Source organism: Nyctereutes procyonoides, unplaced genomic scaffold (assembly GCF_905146905.1).
Source record: "Nyctereutes procyonoides isolate TBG_1078 unplaced genomic scaffold, NYPRO_anot_genome, whole genome shotgun sequence".
NCBI classification, from domain to species: domain Eukaryota; kingdom Metazoa; phylum Chordata; class Mammalia; order Carnivora; family Canidae; genus Nyctereutes; species Nyctereutes procyonoides.
In genome coordinates, this window is record NW_026575034.1 from 17,070,293 (window position 1) to 17,086,546 (window position 16,254).

A 16,254-nucleotide genomic window follows, 5' to 3' on the forward strand; every position below is an offset into this window, starting at 1 on the left:
CATTCTTATATACTAAATGTTTATATTCCTTAGAGGACTATTTTGTATTGTGCTCTGGGGAGTTGTGATGTTTGTGTGCTATGTTTTAAAATTCATCTCAAATTGGATTCAATTTCCTTATACCTAATATATATCTGAGTTATAAGGCTGCTTGAAGATACCTTTTGGTTCTGTGATTTTTAACACTGGAAAGTTGGGATTCATTAAAAGGCAATCTCCAGAATTTGTATTTTTAACTGTTTTTTTTTTTTTTCATTTTCTTCATTAAGTCAAACTTACTTTGTCTATCCAGGAATAAGAAAACTAGTTGAAGATTAGGGAAATCAGCTAATCACCCACATTATGATGGGCAACATAATGACAATATGATACAAATAGTAAATAGTTGACAACATACTTTAATTTGTTCTCATGTCTTCTTACCCTGTTGGACAGTAAAAAGTAATAGATAAAATACTCCACCCTATGGTAGTTTTGATGTTTACCTTGCAAAATCATTTCCAGAATTAAGGAATATAATTAGAGAAGCCAGTTAGAATCTTAGTGCTGGGAAGAGGAAAGCCATAAACAGTAGTTTATCATTGAATTTGCTGATGTACATCATCTGGAAGAAGTACACATTTTAGTACCAAGAGACATAAAAGCTTCCTCAGAGATATAGTTTGATAATCTTGCAGCTGTTATAGCCTTACTCTCTGACATCCTTGATCTTTCTGATAAAATACTTACTTAAAGGAAAGGTTGAAGATTTTTAAATTTCCAAGAAACTGTTTTTTCTGATTAATGTCCCCTCATTGCGGTTAGTTATATTTGTTCTTTATAACAGTCATAGTTCTGGTATCGAGTACTTAGTTGTATTACCAACATATCCCCTTCAGTTGGGTCTACAAGCCCCAAAAGAGGTGAGCATTGTTTCACCAGTGCAGCACTCAGAAACAAGCAAAGAGAAAGCCAAAGGGTTGTGCTTTCAACTCTGCTTTATTCCAAGATAAGAAGAAATAAAGGCCCAGAACAGGCCTTGGTACATACCCTCCCAGGGGCTGTGATTTGTTTTCATGTGGCAAAGAGCAATGTCGTTAATCATTTCAACAGCAGAGTTTGAAGTAATATATACATAAACTTGAGCCTTTTAGAGTAAGGGATACATGCCTGAAAATGTGTTCTTTTAGAAACATGAGCTAGTGTACACTTGCCTTTGATTCCAACTGTGAACACAAAAGAAAGTGGAGATTTATCACCACCACCCCCAAAAGCCAGTCAGGTACAAAGATGTGATGAAAGTGCAAAGCACTATTCAAAAAGGTGTCTGAAAAGATTGCAGGACAGGTAAAATCAAACAAGTTTTGGCTAAATAGACTCAAGTAATATCCAACTAAAAGGAACACGTGTGGCTTTGCTCAGAACTGTAACAGGGCAGAAGTTAGAGGAAAAAGATAGCAAAGGTTTACCTTCTGGGTCTACTGAGCTTCAGTTTAAAAGTTTTGAGTATTTCTTTGAATGTCATCCATGTCTGAGTCTTAGTAAAAGATAAATTAGTAATTATTATTGATAGCTTTTCATGATGCCCGATCTTTTTTTTAATGTTTTTATTTCAATATAGTTGACACACAATGTTACATTAGTTCAGGTGTACAACGTAGTGATTCAGTTTCTCTGTACATTATGCTCTGTCGCCACAAGTATGGCTAGCCATGCTCTGTCACCATATGACACTATTACAGTATCATTGACTCTTCCTTATGCTGTGCCTTTTATTCCTGTGACTTACTCATTTCATAACTGGAAGCCTGTTAGCTCCCCTCCCCTTCTTATGTTATCCATCTGCCCATCCCTTTCCTCTGGCAACCAACAGTTTATTCTCTGTAGTCTGATTCTGCTTTTTGTTTGTTTATTCATTGGTTTTGTTTTGCTTTAAACAGTATTAACTTGAAATAATTTTAAATTATTGAGCCATAGTCCTAACAGACTTTATTTAATAATTAAAAATAAATACTTGGTACAGATAAAATGACAATGAAAAACTATAATAATTGCTATGTTAGGACAAATGTATACAAATGGGGGCTTTTCAAAAATAATGCCTAAGGTAAACACTGGGTTTTCGGTTAATTTCATCATTAGCTGGAAGAGCACACGTCTGCCTAATAAACAGACTACATTTAATGTCCCGTATGCTAAGTTAACCAGTGGAGGAGATAAGCATTATAAAGTCACAGGACAAGACCATCTAAATAAGCATCTTCACAAGCAAAAATAGAGTTCTTCTAAGTATATAATAATTCAGAAGGGCTTCTCATAATCTGCACTTGCCCACAGAGATAGACAGAAAGGTCCTTGAGCAGCTTGTTGAATACTTGGAGCACATCTCCTTAAAAAGTTGCTAAAAGAGAAATTCATTCAGTTATTCAATGTACATTTATTGAGCACCTACTATGTACCAGGCACTAGTAACACAGATGAAGAGTACATTGGTAAAGCTTAAATTCAGATTGGTCTTCAAAAATGCTTTCTGATGAATCACTAAATTCTACCTCTGAAACTAACAATACACTATATGTTAATTAACTGATTTTAAATTTTTAAAAAATGCTTTCTACCTGGCCCCCTGGGACCACTTGTATCTTCTGAAGAAGTCTGCATGTTAGGTAAGGGAGAAATTCCACCTTTTAAAAAAAAATGCAGATGTTATAGTGATTAAAAAAAAAATCTAACATCTGTGAGGCCTAAGGACTGGATTAGGAGTGGGGAAACTAGTTCTGCTCCTGTTATTATCTTTGTGACCTCAAGCAAATTTCACCTCTCTGGCCCTAACTCTTCATAATAAAATGGTAAGTGGGCTACAATCAGAATATTAGAACTAAAAGGAACAGAGATCATCTAATCCTATGTTTTCCACAGTCCTTAGTTCAAGTGAAAATATGTAGAAGGCCCAGTGTAAAAGTGATGAAAGCAGAGTTGCTTGGAAGAAGGCAGCACCCAGAATCTCCCCAACCCTGGAGGAGGATTCACAGAACAACATTTGAAAACCACTCATCTAGTCCAAACTCTTTTCAGATAAGATAACCAAGACACAGAATAGGAGCAATTGGTTCAGTGTGCACATTTGGCTTCCTAAATAGAAAGGAGGGCAGGGGGCTAAATAAAACTGTAAGAAATTCATAAAAAATGCAAATTGTCAATAAGGATGTTTTCTATTTTAATTCTCTCAAAGTAGTTCCTTTATGAAAGGGAGCTTTGAAATTGGTTTTGTTTAAGGCAGCCAGCCAGCCAGAGGCTGAAATGAACAACTACCAACTAGCCTGCAGGGTCGATAGCGGATTTTGGCAGAAAACCACACAGACCTCGTGTCAGTAGGCACTGGACCTCGTAAGATCCTGGCCCCAACAATGCAAGCACTAGCAGTTTCAAGAGAAATATTTGGAAAATTTGGAAGGAGTACAGACAAGTGTCCAGCTCCCAGATCCCCAAGGAGGAGTCACCATCTATTACTCAGAAATACTAAACAGAAGTGGGCATGTTAGATCTTAAAGTGAACAGTGCAACCAAAATCACTAGTTTGAAAGTTCTTTAGAGGCATCCTCTCCTTGGAGGACGGTCCTAGTTTGGTATCTTGATCACTGTTAGTCACAGCTGACTTGAAATTAAACCAGAAAGTTGAAATGCACGTCCACTGCTGGACCTATTTGGTCAGAGCTGTGATCTCTTCTGATTTCATGGCATCAGACAGGAAGCTGAGCTCATTGCATAAGGTCTCATATCGGAAGGCCATCCGGATCTGAGCAACATTTGTCTTTCGAATATCATTTCCTTCAGGTCCTTCTTTATAATAATTTTGTCCCAGAAACTTTTGCTTCTCCTGTGGAACCAGAGAAGTACAAATGAAACCATATACCTTAGGTTCATTTTCTGTATCCACATGGCGACTTTGACATTAGCCACCAAATCAGACCAGTCCCCCTGAAGTTGATCCTCCACCAGGACATCATTCCCCACAGAGTTCTTAAAAATTCCTCCTGGCCTCTGTCTTCAAGGATGTCACCCTGACACCCACATTCATTCCCTTCATTTCTGACTATGCTTTCCTTGCTCAGAAGGGAAAAATAAGACCTCCAAGAGCTGCTGGCAATGAAGAAGGCAAGATGAAGGCGTGAAGACTTTTACTCCCACCTGAGAGTTGACACAGGTGTTTCTGGGGAGGCCCAGTCTTAGGAAGCAGGTCTACATAATTGAATCTTGAGCCTTTAGCTCTTCTCTGCATCGGCATCCAGTAAGAACAGCACCAATGCAGCCTCTTCCTGTACCAGTGACATCACCCAGGGGAGGTACCCAGGAGAGCCTAAGACCCCGTGTAGAGCCATGGTTCTCAAACCTGGCTCCACATCAGAACGCCTAGGAAGCTGTTTAAAAAAAAAAAATGCCTGATGTCTAGGTCCCTTCCCTACAATTTTTTATTTTTTATTCAATCTAGGTATTCTTCACTATCCAAGAAATACTGAGTGCCTTCTCTGTGCCAGGGACTATTCTAGGCCCAAAGAGATATAATGCTGAACAAAACAGTCTAATGGAGCTACTGTAATGGAACTCACATTCTAGAAGGAAAGACAGGAAAACACATAACCACATATTATAATATCGATAGTAATAAATGCTATGAAGGAAAACAGATTAAAGGGACAGAGACTGATGGCAAGTATGTGGCTACTGTAGAATGGTGATCAGGGAGGGCTTCTCAGAGGAGGTCATATGTGAGGGGAGGTCTCAGAGGGTGAGAGAGCAGCCTTGAAAATTCAGGGGTCTCCCCAGGTTTCTCTAGGACATGAGTTTCAGTGGAAAGATACCCTGCTTGTCTTCACTGATCTCAGCACCTGGAAAGTGCCTGGCATGCAGCAGGCGCCCACTGTACATGTGTTGCAGGGACAGGAGGGACAGAGGGCAGCCAGCACCATCACACCCCATACCTGATGTGAGAGGCCACTCTGCAGCACACTGTTCCTGGCAATTTCACACAGGTCACACGTGCTCAGCTTCCACACTTGAGCTGCAATCGCATATTCCTCCATAAGTGCTTCCTAGATCCCCCCCGAGAGCGAATGTATTAGATAGTAGGATATCCCTTTCAATCCCTCACATATTTCTAAAGCTAGAAACATCAGACAGACATTGCAGATTTAATCTTTCTTTAATGTCTGGCACCTGGATAACCGGACAACATTCCCACTGCCTCCCTCTTAAATGACGAACTCGTAAGAGCATTTCTGGCAAATTCTCAGGTTTCTGAAGAGAGATATATCAAAGAACACCTACACATGGACTTGCTGAACAGCACATGTCTGAAGCCCTGTGTCAGTCATACAGATGCCAGCCTCTGCTCTACTGCGACAGTCACCCTGGTCACGTACACGTTAAGTACATGCTCTATAGCTTTACTCTTTATTTAACACCACTTTCTTAAGATTGTCCAAAAATAAAAATCTGAAAGTATAAAGAGCAGGGATGGAACATAAAATAAGAATGAGAAATGATCAAATAGTGAGACAGTAATCCCAAAAGGACTTAGGTTTGGATTGTGCTTTTGCGTCATCTCCTAGGATGTGAAATGTCTGCCATTCATCACAAGCTCTTCCATTACCTGTTCTTGGACACGCAACTGCCTCTGTAACCTAGAGCAGCAGTTCTCAAAATAATGAACCAAGGTCCCCAAGGCCTTTTAAAAGGTCGTCCCTCTCCCAACTATGTATCTTTGTGAGACAAGATTTTCTTCATACACTTGGATAAAAACAAGGCATCACAACAGATTGAAGGTAGATGCAGATTTGAGAGTCCTACTGTCTTCTATTAAACCAGACATTAAGGAGATTCATAGAAATGTAAAACAATGCCATTCTCAATGCCATTTTTCTGTTTGGGGAAAATACGACTATTAAATGAGTTAATATTTTTCAATTTTGCATGAGTTAAACATCACTAGATATGTAATCAACAGCTTTCTGAGACCAAAGCTTAGCCTGTCCTGGAAGACTCAGGCACTTCTGTTTTTACTAACCAATGGCTAGTCCCCAGGCATGACTTTACCTCTCCCTTCCCCTTCCCCTGCTCCACAGATCCAGAGTATTATAATAATAATAATAACAGTATTAACAAAATGTTAGCTAACATTTTGAGTACATGCTATATTCAGACACTCTATTAGACTCTGGTTCATTTTCTTAATCCTCAACAATAAAGTAGAGGTAGACATAGAGACAATTTCATCCCTATTCTACGGATGAAGAAGAAGAAGATACAGAGATCAAGTAACTTAACCAACATCACAGAAACAGTAAATGCCAAAGAAAGGGGAAATAGAGAAGGCAAAAAATTAAACTGTGTCTTTAAGGGCTCAAGAACTCCAAAGACAGGACTCCTGGAAGGAACACTTTTCACTAACCAAGAACTTACCCTTTGCCTTCAGTGGGCACCAACCCCCACCCCAAAGGCAAACTGAGCGTGTGCTCACCTTTGTGTAGTGGAATTGCATGGGGTCATCGGTGGAGAGAGAAACATGCAGTCCCTTGTGCAGGAATTCCCTCAGAGGATTTTTGGAATATTCAAGGAACAGACTGTTGTTGCTAAGAGGAGACATGGCAATGGGGATCTGAGCCAGGTAGTAGAGATACTGCAACACCGGACTCTGTAAAAGAACCACCAAACTCAGGTGATGGGTGCCAGTAAGGGGAGGAAGGAAGGGAGGGCAGGAACATTCATCAGTGGAAACCGGGGGTCTGGATAGTGTCTGTGCAATTCCCTAACCAAGTGTGAGTGCCCCAAAGCCAGGGCACCCAGACCCCACCTCTACGTTCACCTCATATGTCACATGCCCATCTCTTCCTGGGCTGCCCTCCACTCCATCTTGGCTCCAGACAAGACCCAGCTCAGGGCAGAAAGGCAGCTGCAAGGCCCCAGGCTACCCCTAGCCTACATAATTTGCTCCCCTCCTTCAGGCACTGCCCCCACTGGGTCAGCCCAGGAGATCCCCATTTTTGTTGTTGTGTTGCTTTGACCACAAACATTCAGGCTGAGTCTGTAAATACTCTGGCTCCTCAGAGATCGGAAGGGGAAGACCTAACTGGGCTAGAGTGGTGTTCTGATGTAACACTCACCCCCACAGGATTGTGACACACCGTTAGACCTTCCCAGGATCAGGGCAGAAGAGGAGTTTGAGCAAACATCCTTTATGGAAGTGATCCAAAATATGGAGAAGACAAATGGACAGAGTTTATGGTTGTATTATTTACACAAGCAAAAAGTTGGATGGACTCTGTCCAACAATTGGAGACGAGTTGAATCAATTATAGACCATCCAAGTGATGGGTCATCCTCCCAACAGCCTTTAGAATGAGGAGCATAGATGCTATGTTGCAGCACAGAAAAATACTTATTCAGAGTTAGGAAGCAGAAACAACAAAATCTGTGCTCATAAAAATAAGCACATTAGAAATATGCTCTGGTAAAAAAGATGAGCATTATAAATACCAAAAAGCTAATAATGGCTATTTCTTTTAAAGCAATAGCAATAAGGGGCTTTTTTCTCCACCTCTCCGTCTTTGGGAAAATCCAAATTGCAATGTGTTTGAATATATTCCTTTCATAATTAAGTACAAAACCAAGATAACTACATACAGCCCAACCCAGAAAAAGGCCCCAGCCTTTTAATGTCACTGGCCAGAGCCTCTCGAGGGCAGAAAGGAGCCCAGGTGATCCACTCCCCCCTAGGGAGCCCAGAGTAGGACCATCCCTGCAGGGTCAGCTTCCATGAGTGGCCTGGTTACCTTCTTGAGGAGCAGCCCGTGGGAAATGTTGTCAGCAGTAAGGAAAGCAGACACCAGGTGGGTGATGGAGCCGGCCTCCCCGCAGTGAGGCCGGAACAGGAAAGTGCTCAGGCCTCGTTCCCTGCAGAAGTAAGGCTCTTGGTCAGCAAGGACCCCTAGTTCAACCTACTTCGGCCCCACAGGCCTAGGGCCCACAGCCCCAGCTCAGGACATACTCGAGGGGAGACGGTTGCCCATGGCAGAATGAACACAACTGACGTGGGGGGCACGCTGGAAACTACTCCTCCCAAAATACAGAGAGCCAGGTCCAGAGATCTTCAGAACCAAGAGATACCATCCCCGAGGAAGAGAAGGGGGGGACCTAGTGGTAGAAAGAGACTCTCCTCTGTCCCCATTCACTCCTCACCTACCCCTTGGAGACCAGGTGCACAGACCTTCAGTGCAGCAAAAGCCACGAGAAACCATCAAGTCCAACTACTTGGTCATAAAAATGAACAAACCCAGAGAGTAGAGTCAGGCATTGGAAACCCCTGGGCAGGTCAGCAGCAGAGCTAGAACCCAAGCCCCTACCTCCAGAAGCTCGGCCCAGACTGCCCCTCCCCAACACCAAGCCATCCCTTTTTAATCATGGTCCATCCAAAACCTTCCTACTCACAGACTACACTGGCTTAGGCTGAGCTAGCAAGGCCCCATGGCCCAGCGGGGGCAGGAGAGAGGCAGACTTGCAAGGGGAGAATGAACAGTCGAGTGCTGGCTGCCCTGGGCACCCAACTCCCGCCATTACATGCCCCCCATGTAATTTGCATTGTTTGCATTGGTGGGAGTCTGTGCAGGTAAGACCATGGGACATGAGTTCCGTGTGGGCATGGATTTAGTCTGTGTTGTTCCCTATTATATGTCCCGTGCCTAGGACAGTGCCTGTCACATAGCAGGTACAATCATGTGTTACATGCATAAGTGCAGGTATGAGCACTGTTGGTATAGTGGAAGGAACACACCCCATTTCTTTTTTTTTTTTTTTAAAGATTTATTTATTTATTTATGAGAAACGGGGCGGGGGGGCAGAGACACAGGCAGAGGGAGAAGCAAGGCTCCATGCAGGGAGCCTGATGTGGGACTCAGTCCCAGGACTCCAGGATCACACCCTGGGCTGCAGGCGCGCTAAACCGCTGTGCCACCGGGGCTGCCCACACACCCCATTTCTGTGTCATATCAGAGATAGACAGGTACACATGTAGGTGTTGGTATGTGTATGCACACGCGTGTACAGGCAGAAGGTTTTGCTGCATTGTGTGTACGAGCTTGTCTGTGGTACAGTGGCATGCCTGCATGTGCATGTGGCTCTGAATATGTGCCCTGTGTTGTGTGCTGGGGCATATCCCTGTGTGTGAGGTCTGAGGGCACACAGACATGTGCAGGGGCTGGGTGCACCCACCTGCGGAGGTTGTTGAGCACCATGATGTTGGCATACATGTAGTACAAGTAGTAGCTGTAGGGCGGGTTCTGCTCACTGGTCCAGATGTCTGGGCTGGGGCTCTTGTCTGAGAACATATGGTCGCTGTGCTTGGACTCATCATCCACACTGTCAAACCCTGTCACCTGGGCAGAAAGAAGGGTCCTGCATCAAGCCAAGGCAGATGAGCTGCCAAAGGCCTTGGCGTCCAGGCCTCCCGGGTTCATACCTCAGCTGGGGACCACAGAGCCTGAGGCCACATTTCTCCCAGGGATGGGGAGTGGGCACAATGCCCCAGTCTGTCCCTCCATGGCTTCTAAAAGTATCCAGGAGACCAGACTGGAGAGTGCCAAGCCCCGGTGTGTAGTAGTGATGAGTAAGGGAAAACTCAGGCTGGACCAGGTGGCCAGTGAAACAGCCATACCCCCTGCCCATCTCTCTGCTGCGCCAAGGAGGCAGCCAGGGCTGTAGGGTACAGAAACAGCTATGAGGGGAAATGGGCCTACTGGGCGGCAGGCTCTAAGCACTTACCACACATCAGCTAATATAACACTCAGAGCCATCCTGTGAGGGAGGGCCTGGCTGTGAACAAACCAGGCCCGAAATGCTTAGGGAGCCTGCCTATGCAAGACAACCAGGCTCTGAGCCTAAATGGGCTCTGGGTCTCGACTGGGGCTGCAGGTGGAGGATGCCCCTGGGATGCACCTTTGGGGCCACAGGAAACCAGCCTGGATTCCTCACAAGTCAAGGTGGGCCCCATCCAAGAGGGCCCCTTGGAAGGATGAGCTGCGGTTTCCGGGAGGGAGGTGCTCTGCTCCCTGACTCCTCCCTAGGAAGTTCCCCGAGCCTCCTGTCCTACCACAGCAGCTACACCTCAGCTGGGGCCCAAACTTTGCCCCTAGTCACTAGCTTCCTGGTCACCTGGTCCCAGACCTTAACCAAAGACCTATACCTACGGAAGATAGGGCGTCTCAGCCAGCACATGGGGCAGTTCTGCTAACATGTCTACCCCTTTCACTCAGCCACAGCAGCACTTTGGAAGGTGCTTCTGCAAGACTGTCCACCCTGCTCCACAACTGACCCAAACTGGGGACCCCGGCCAGGTCTGCCAGTGTCTCCCATTCCTATATGGGCAGTAGGTGCCTGGAGGAGCAAGGGACCACAAAGGTCTCGGCAGAGTCTTCCTGTCACAGAACCACGTGTCCCAGGCAATAACCGAGTTGCTCCCACAGCTCCCAACTTGGCCTGGATGGGTCTGGGGCCAGGGAAGCCATGCCTTAGCCCCATGCCTTAACTGAACTCTCCAGGGCCTGGCCTGGAGGTAACAGCCCCTCATCTGAGCTCTGTATCCAACAGATGCAGGGCCTCAAGCACAAAATTGTCCAACTTCCAACTGCTCCTCCTCCCCAAGGCTGTTCTTCCCTGACTTGTGACAGTGACCTCTGAAGGCATGCTAGACCCTTCCCTCTGGCTCACCTTCAGGCCTTGCCCAGGTGTTGTCCGTGCTACAGCTATGCCCACCTCATGTCCACAGGCCCTAGGCTGCCATCCACATATACCTCACTTGTCCTACCTGGGAGGGCCATGAGGATAATAACACCTGCTCGGGAGTCAGGCACCTGTCTACATAAATTCCAGCTCCACCACCTCTTAGCTTCATGTAATTTCCTCGTGTGTGAACTGGAGCTAGGAGCTTCATAGGGCTGTTGTGAGAATTAAATGAGATAATCCATGGAGAGCACTTAACAGTGCTTAACACACAGCAAGCACATGACGATTCTGCTTAGCATTAACCCCAATAAAATGACATGAAATAAGGTAATCATGAGGCTGAAGTGAGATCATGTCACAGCATAGATCACAGGGGCAGGCAACAAACACTCAAAAGCCATGAGCTGTTACCACCCCCCCAGCATCTCTCACTGCTGGAGGAGGGCCCCTGACTCTCATCTTGTCCCTTTCTGCCCACCTCCAGCCACCTTCTGTTCCAGGCCTTTTTCCCCACAACATCCGGAATGGTGTTTGCCTAAAACATAAAGTCAGTGATTTCCCTCCGCCCGTTCAGACTTTTCCTGGCAGCCCCCCAGCTCTCTGGAATCTTCCCTACCACCCTCCATGTCAGACCCCCAGAACCCCCACAGCATACTGAGCCCGCTTCTCACAGTCTACAGCCATCTCTATTCTGAGAACCCAAAGGGAGAGATCAGCTCCTGCCCCACTCCTACCTTTTCTAGGTAACCTCTCCTCCATCCCTTCTTCCCCTCTCCCATAACTAGCCAGATAAATCTGTGTTGTGGGGCTCATGTACTCAACCAAACATGATGTGAAAACTCTTATTCCAAGGTCAAAGCAGGAACACTGAAATGTCTGCATTTCTAAAGACCTGGGGCTGCTGCGGGGAGCTGCTGGGGGCAGGAACTGGTCCTTCCAGCCCCATCCGGGCAGGAACTGACTCCTCAGTCTCTCCCCATCTCCCCACCACTGTCTTCTTGGCACCCCACCCATGCCCCAGGGCTGCCCCCGAGGAGAAGGGGACTCCTCCCACCTGAAGCCAACTCGTTATTTTAGAAATTCTGTTTCTTGGGACCAGTCACACCATGCCTAGGGCACAAGAGGAGAGGATCTGAGAAGAAAAACCTGACCCAACCCTCTTGGAATCTTCACTTCCCTTCACCACTGTGCTCATCGCCTGGAGCACCACACTTACATATTTAAGGAAAAGATGAAGCTCCTGGTGATCTTGGGGGTTGATTGTGGCCTCAAAGAGGGGCAGGAAGATGTTCTCCAGCATCTTCCCAAAGCTTGGCAACAGCTTCTTTGACCTAAATATGTCACTGGGGGAAAGGAGAGACTTTATTATTAAAGTGAACCCAACAGCCTCCTTGGCCTGTGGGAGATCAGTCCCATCCCTTTCTCAAGCAGCTTGTGTTACCATCTAAACACCCAAAGTAGAACCAGAGATGTGGCTTGAGCACAGGTCCTTCTGCTCCTCTCCAGCTCTCAGCAAGTTCTGCAATACTGGGCATTGGTTTGCAAATTCAACACCCATGGGTGATGCCCATCAGAGAGCTTTCCCAAGCTAGAGGCCATGCTGAGAGTGGGGTATTGGCACTCAGGCTGATGCAAGGTCTGAGAGATGAATTAAATTTCTCAGTGATCCAAACTCTGCCACTCAGCTCCATTCCCCTAAACCACAAATCCCAGTCCACTTAAGGGACCATGAGCCCCACATTGGCCAGATGGGAAAGGTCAGCAGTCGTGAGTCATAGCCATGGAGAGGGCCAGCAATGTGGGCCACCACCAGGTTACTCATGCCCGGGGGCTCACACAAAAATATAATCCTTCCTCAAACCCCGATGAGAAGATGGGTAGTAGTTCCTACTAGGCTTTGCAGTTTGCTCTTCAAGCCCCCACTCCCCGCTAAGGGAAGGAGAGGCCCGAGGTGGCACCGAGACCAGCCCCACCAGCAATAGTACAGACTCAGCAGCCCATAACAGGCTGTGTCCCCAGAGGGCATGGACAGACAGCAAGCAGCCACCCCACTTACTAGATCCGGGGCACCTGGATGATCCAGCGCATGTTGGGGGAGTAGACCTTGTGCTGGATGAACCAGCGGGCCAGGTTGGGCCACTCCTCAGGACTGCGGCCGTAGATGGAGAGCCGTGGCTCTGAGTACTGGTACTTGCTCTCCTCCAGCTCCCTGGCCACCTCCTAGCACCAACAAGAGCTCAGGTCAGCCCAAAAGCACCCAGCTGCTGGGTCCTGCAGCTCCCTCAGCCGCCCGATGCCAGGCCGGGAAGACCCGATCTACGTCGGCTCGCTGCCGTGTAACCAGTCCTCCACCTCAGTAGAGGCCCCTTCCAGGGGAGAGGAAGGCCTCTGCAGTCACGCGCATAGCCAGGCCAGGCAGCAGAAGCATCTCCAAATGGAGCTAACCTGGCCCCAGCCAAACGCAGGCCACAAATGGACAGGGCAGTGAGCCTGGATGCTGTAAGCGCCGGGGGTACCGCCCCCCACCACCCCTGGGCTGCAGTCAGCCCCGGCAGCACCACAGCACAAGCCCCCTGGGCACCCCGGCCTTGCCCCAGTGGGATGGTGGACCGACAGGGACTCCAGGGCAGGGGGACGGGATCAGGAGGCCATGAGGCGCCCCCACGCTGCCGCTGCCGGCAAGGGGGTGTCAGCTCTGGGGAGGGCTTGGAGACGCCGAGGGCTCACTCGCCTTGACCATCCGAGCAAAGTACTCTCCTCCCAGGTAGTTCTCCGTTTTCAAATACAGGTCGCGCAGCTCGCTGGCCCCCACAGGGTTGTACTTGGAGTTGAACTTGTCGAAACGATGGAATGTCTGCCGGCCCTGGAGAGAGACTGCCGGGCAGATCAGCGACCATACATGCACATTTCCCTCTCCAGGCCTTTACAAGGTGGCCATGCTGACAGATGCAGGTCAGCTCCCGCATGAAAGCTTGGAAAGTCCTGGAGCCAGGACGCCTGTCCTCGCCCGGTCAGCCTGGGGGTCCTTTAGTGAGGCCCTCTGTGAAAGATCCAGGGGCCTCGCACCCCAGGGCACCGTGGCCAGGGGCACAGCTGACTGAGTGAGCTGAAAACACCCAACTACTGAACAGTCGGGAATAAAGGGTCTCAGTTCCTGCTTGGACTTCATAAGGCACTTTCTCCACATGACCTCATTCGGTGCTTTATTTGTTTTATGAAGATTTTTTATTGTGGTAACATACATATAACACAAAATTTATCATCTTAGCCATTTTTAAGTGTACAGGTCAGTGGTATTCAGTGCATTATGTTGTACAACTGTCACTACCGTGCCACTCCAGAACTCTCTATCTTATAAAACTGAAACCCTGTACCTGTTAAACAGTACCTCCCCATGACCCCTTCCTCCTGCCCCTGGAAACCAACACTCCTTTCTGTCTCTGAATGTGCCTATTCTACATGCCTCATACAAGTGAATTGTACGTTAATGGTCCTTTTGTGTCTCGCTTTTCTGACTTGGCATCATGGTTTCAAGGTGTGAGTACTTCATTCCTTTTTAGGACTGAATCCTATTCCACTGTGTATTTACCACATCTTGTTTATCCATCCACCTGCTGATGGACACCTGGGCTTCTACTTTCGGCCCTTGTGAATAATGCTGCTCTAAGTTTTGAGGTGCAAGCAGCTGTGTAGTCCCTGCTTTCAATTCTTCAGGTTCTATTCCTAGGAAAGGAATTGCTGGAATATATAGTAATTCTAGATTTAACTTTTTGAGGAGACACCATACTGTCTTCTATGGCAGCTGCACCATCACTTAGTGTTCTAATAACTAGTGTCAATAAGGCACATGGCATTCACCATTTTATAACCAAGGAAATAAAAGCTTAAGTGAATTGCTTAAGGGTACATGACTCCCAACAGATACAAGGGGAATTAGAACTGGGACCAGTCTGACTCCAGGGTACACACCATCCCCCTGTCCCGTGGCCCTGTTATTCCCTGAGGCCAAATTCTATGGCTAGAAGACAAAGAGCTGCTTACGCAGCTGGCCTCTCCCCAAGCACAACCATAGCTCTTTTCCAGGGGGCTGAGAGACCACCCAGGGTGGTGTGAGGCACAAGGGCAGAAGCTCACTCACCGCATGGACGTCCAGTGAGTCCACAGTGAGGTCATACGGGTCCATGTGCAGGCTGTCGAACACCTGCCGCAGGGTGATCTTCCGGCCCTGCTTCTCCGCCACAGCCCTGTCAGGTTCTGTCTGGTACGTGTGCTTGATGAAGCGCAGCAAGTGCTTCTGGTTCATGCAGGCAGCCGCATGGATGTGTGTGTCCACCTGCAATGCAGTGCCCACCACCCATGAGCCAGGCCACCTCCACTGGCAGTAAGAGTTGGGGTGTCCAACCCTCAAAGTGGAGTGCAAAATCTCAGCACCCGTGGCCCCCACCAATGCCTGGATCTACACCCCTCCCCCCAGTTTCTCCTCTAGACTTTGAAATTGGTCCTCCCGCTAGCTTCACTGCCCTACCTACCTCATTACAGCACCCAGAGAGCTTTTTAAAATGTAGGCTGGGTCTGGCCATTCCTCCTCACAAACCATCAGTGGCTCCCAAGTCTTTAAGATAAAGCCCAAGCTCCATAGCTTGGGATTCAAGGCTCACTTCCAACCTTAATTCCCACCTTGCCACTGCTCACTCTCTGCTCCAACTCTGATAAACCGCTAACAGGTGCTCAAGGCACTGCATCACTTTGCCCATATGTCTCCTCTGCTTGGCATGCCTTCCTTGCTCCCACCGATCATCCACCTACCCCAGATTTCTTACAACTTTCTCCACTTGGAAGCCAATCCTGATCCACACCTCGCACCCCCAGCACATTGGCCAGTTGTTCCCTCACCCAGCCAGGAAAACTAGCACAGACACTCCCATTACTGTCACATCCTCACGATTCACTCTACAAAGTCCCTATCTCCTCTGTCCCTAAACTGGGAGCACAGTCATCAAAAGACAAGGACTTCATCTGATGCATCCAAGTCTCCAACGCCTACCCCAGGGCCTAGTATGACATATTTGTTGAATCAGTGGATGGATGAATGAACAAATGGTGATATCCGCATCCTCATAGAACTCTAAGGGCCCACCGAGTGCCCCACACAATACCATTCTTCACATTGACCTCTCTTGGGGCATTCCCTTCAGCCACTAGCCCTGAGGAATGGAGCCCTCGCTAAGCTGAGGGATGGCCTGAAGTCACAGTGGGCATCCTGACTCCCCTTGCATGAGCCCAACGGGCTTCAGAGAGGTCCCCAAGGAGATGGCAGCAGGCTCACAGGCCAGGATGCTGCCAACCACCAGATTGGCTCCGTAGGCTGCCAGGGCTGGGATGAGGAGGCAGTTGACCGCTGGCCAGGGAATGCTGTCCACAGCTGGCCAGGCATCTCCAACTCATGCCAAACCAGACATTTGATCTATGCAATCTCTGTGAACATTATACAAGCCAGCGCAT

General features: G+C 47.6%; 1 protein-coding gene across 9 annotated transcripts in view; it reads right to left on the bottom strand.

Annotated features, from left to right (window-relative positions):
* Window positions 1-1,951: 1,951 nt before the first annotated feature.
* Window positions 1,952-16,254, bottom strand: part of AMPD3 (adenosine monophosphate deaminase 3) — a 46,894-nt gene continuing 32,591 nt past the window's right edge. For all 9 annotated transcript variants that reach the window (XM_055317523.1, XM_055317520.1, XM_055317524.1 and 6 more), the window contains 9 exons: window positions 14,891-15,085; window positions 13,484-13,615; window positions 12,809-12,972; window positions 11,969-12,095; window positions 9,244-9,407; window positions 7,809-7,929; window positions 6,497-6,670; window positions 4,959-5,069; window positions 1,952-3,856 (listed from right to left, as the gene is read on the bottom strand). In XM_055317523.1, coding sequence (XP_055173498.1) covers window positions 3,680-3,856; window positions 4,959-5,069; window positions 6,497-6,670; window positions 7,809-7,929; window positions 9,244-9,407; window positions 11,969-12,095; window positions 12,809-12,972; window positions 13,484-13,615; window positions 14,891-15,085 — 1,365 coding nt within the window. In that variant the 3' untranslated portion in view covers window positions 1,952-3,679. The remainder of the gene's footprint in view (window positions 3,857-4,958; window positions 5,070-6,496; window positions 6,671-7,808; window positions 7,930-9,243; window positions 9,408-11,968; window positions 12,096-12,808; window positions 12,973-13,483; window positions 13,616-14,890; window positions 15,086-16,254) is intronic.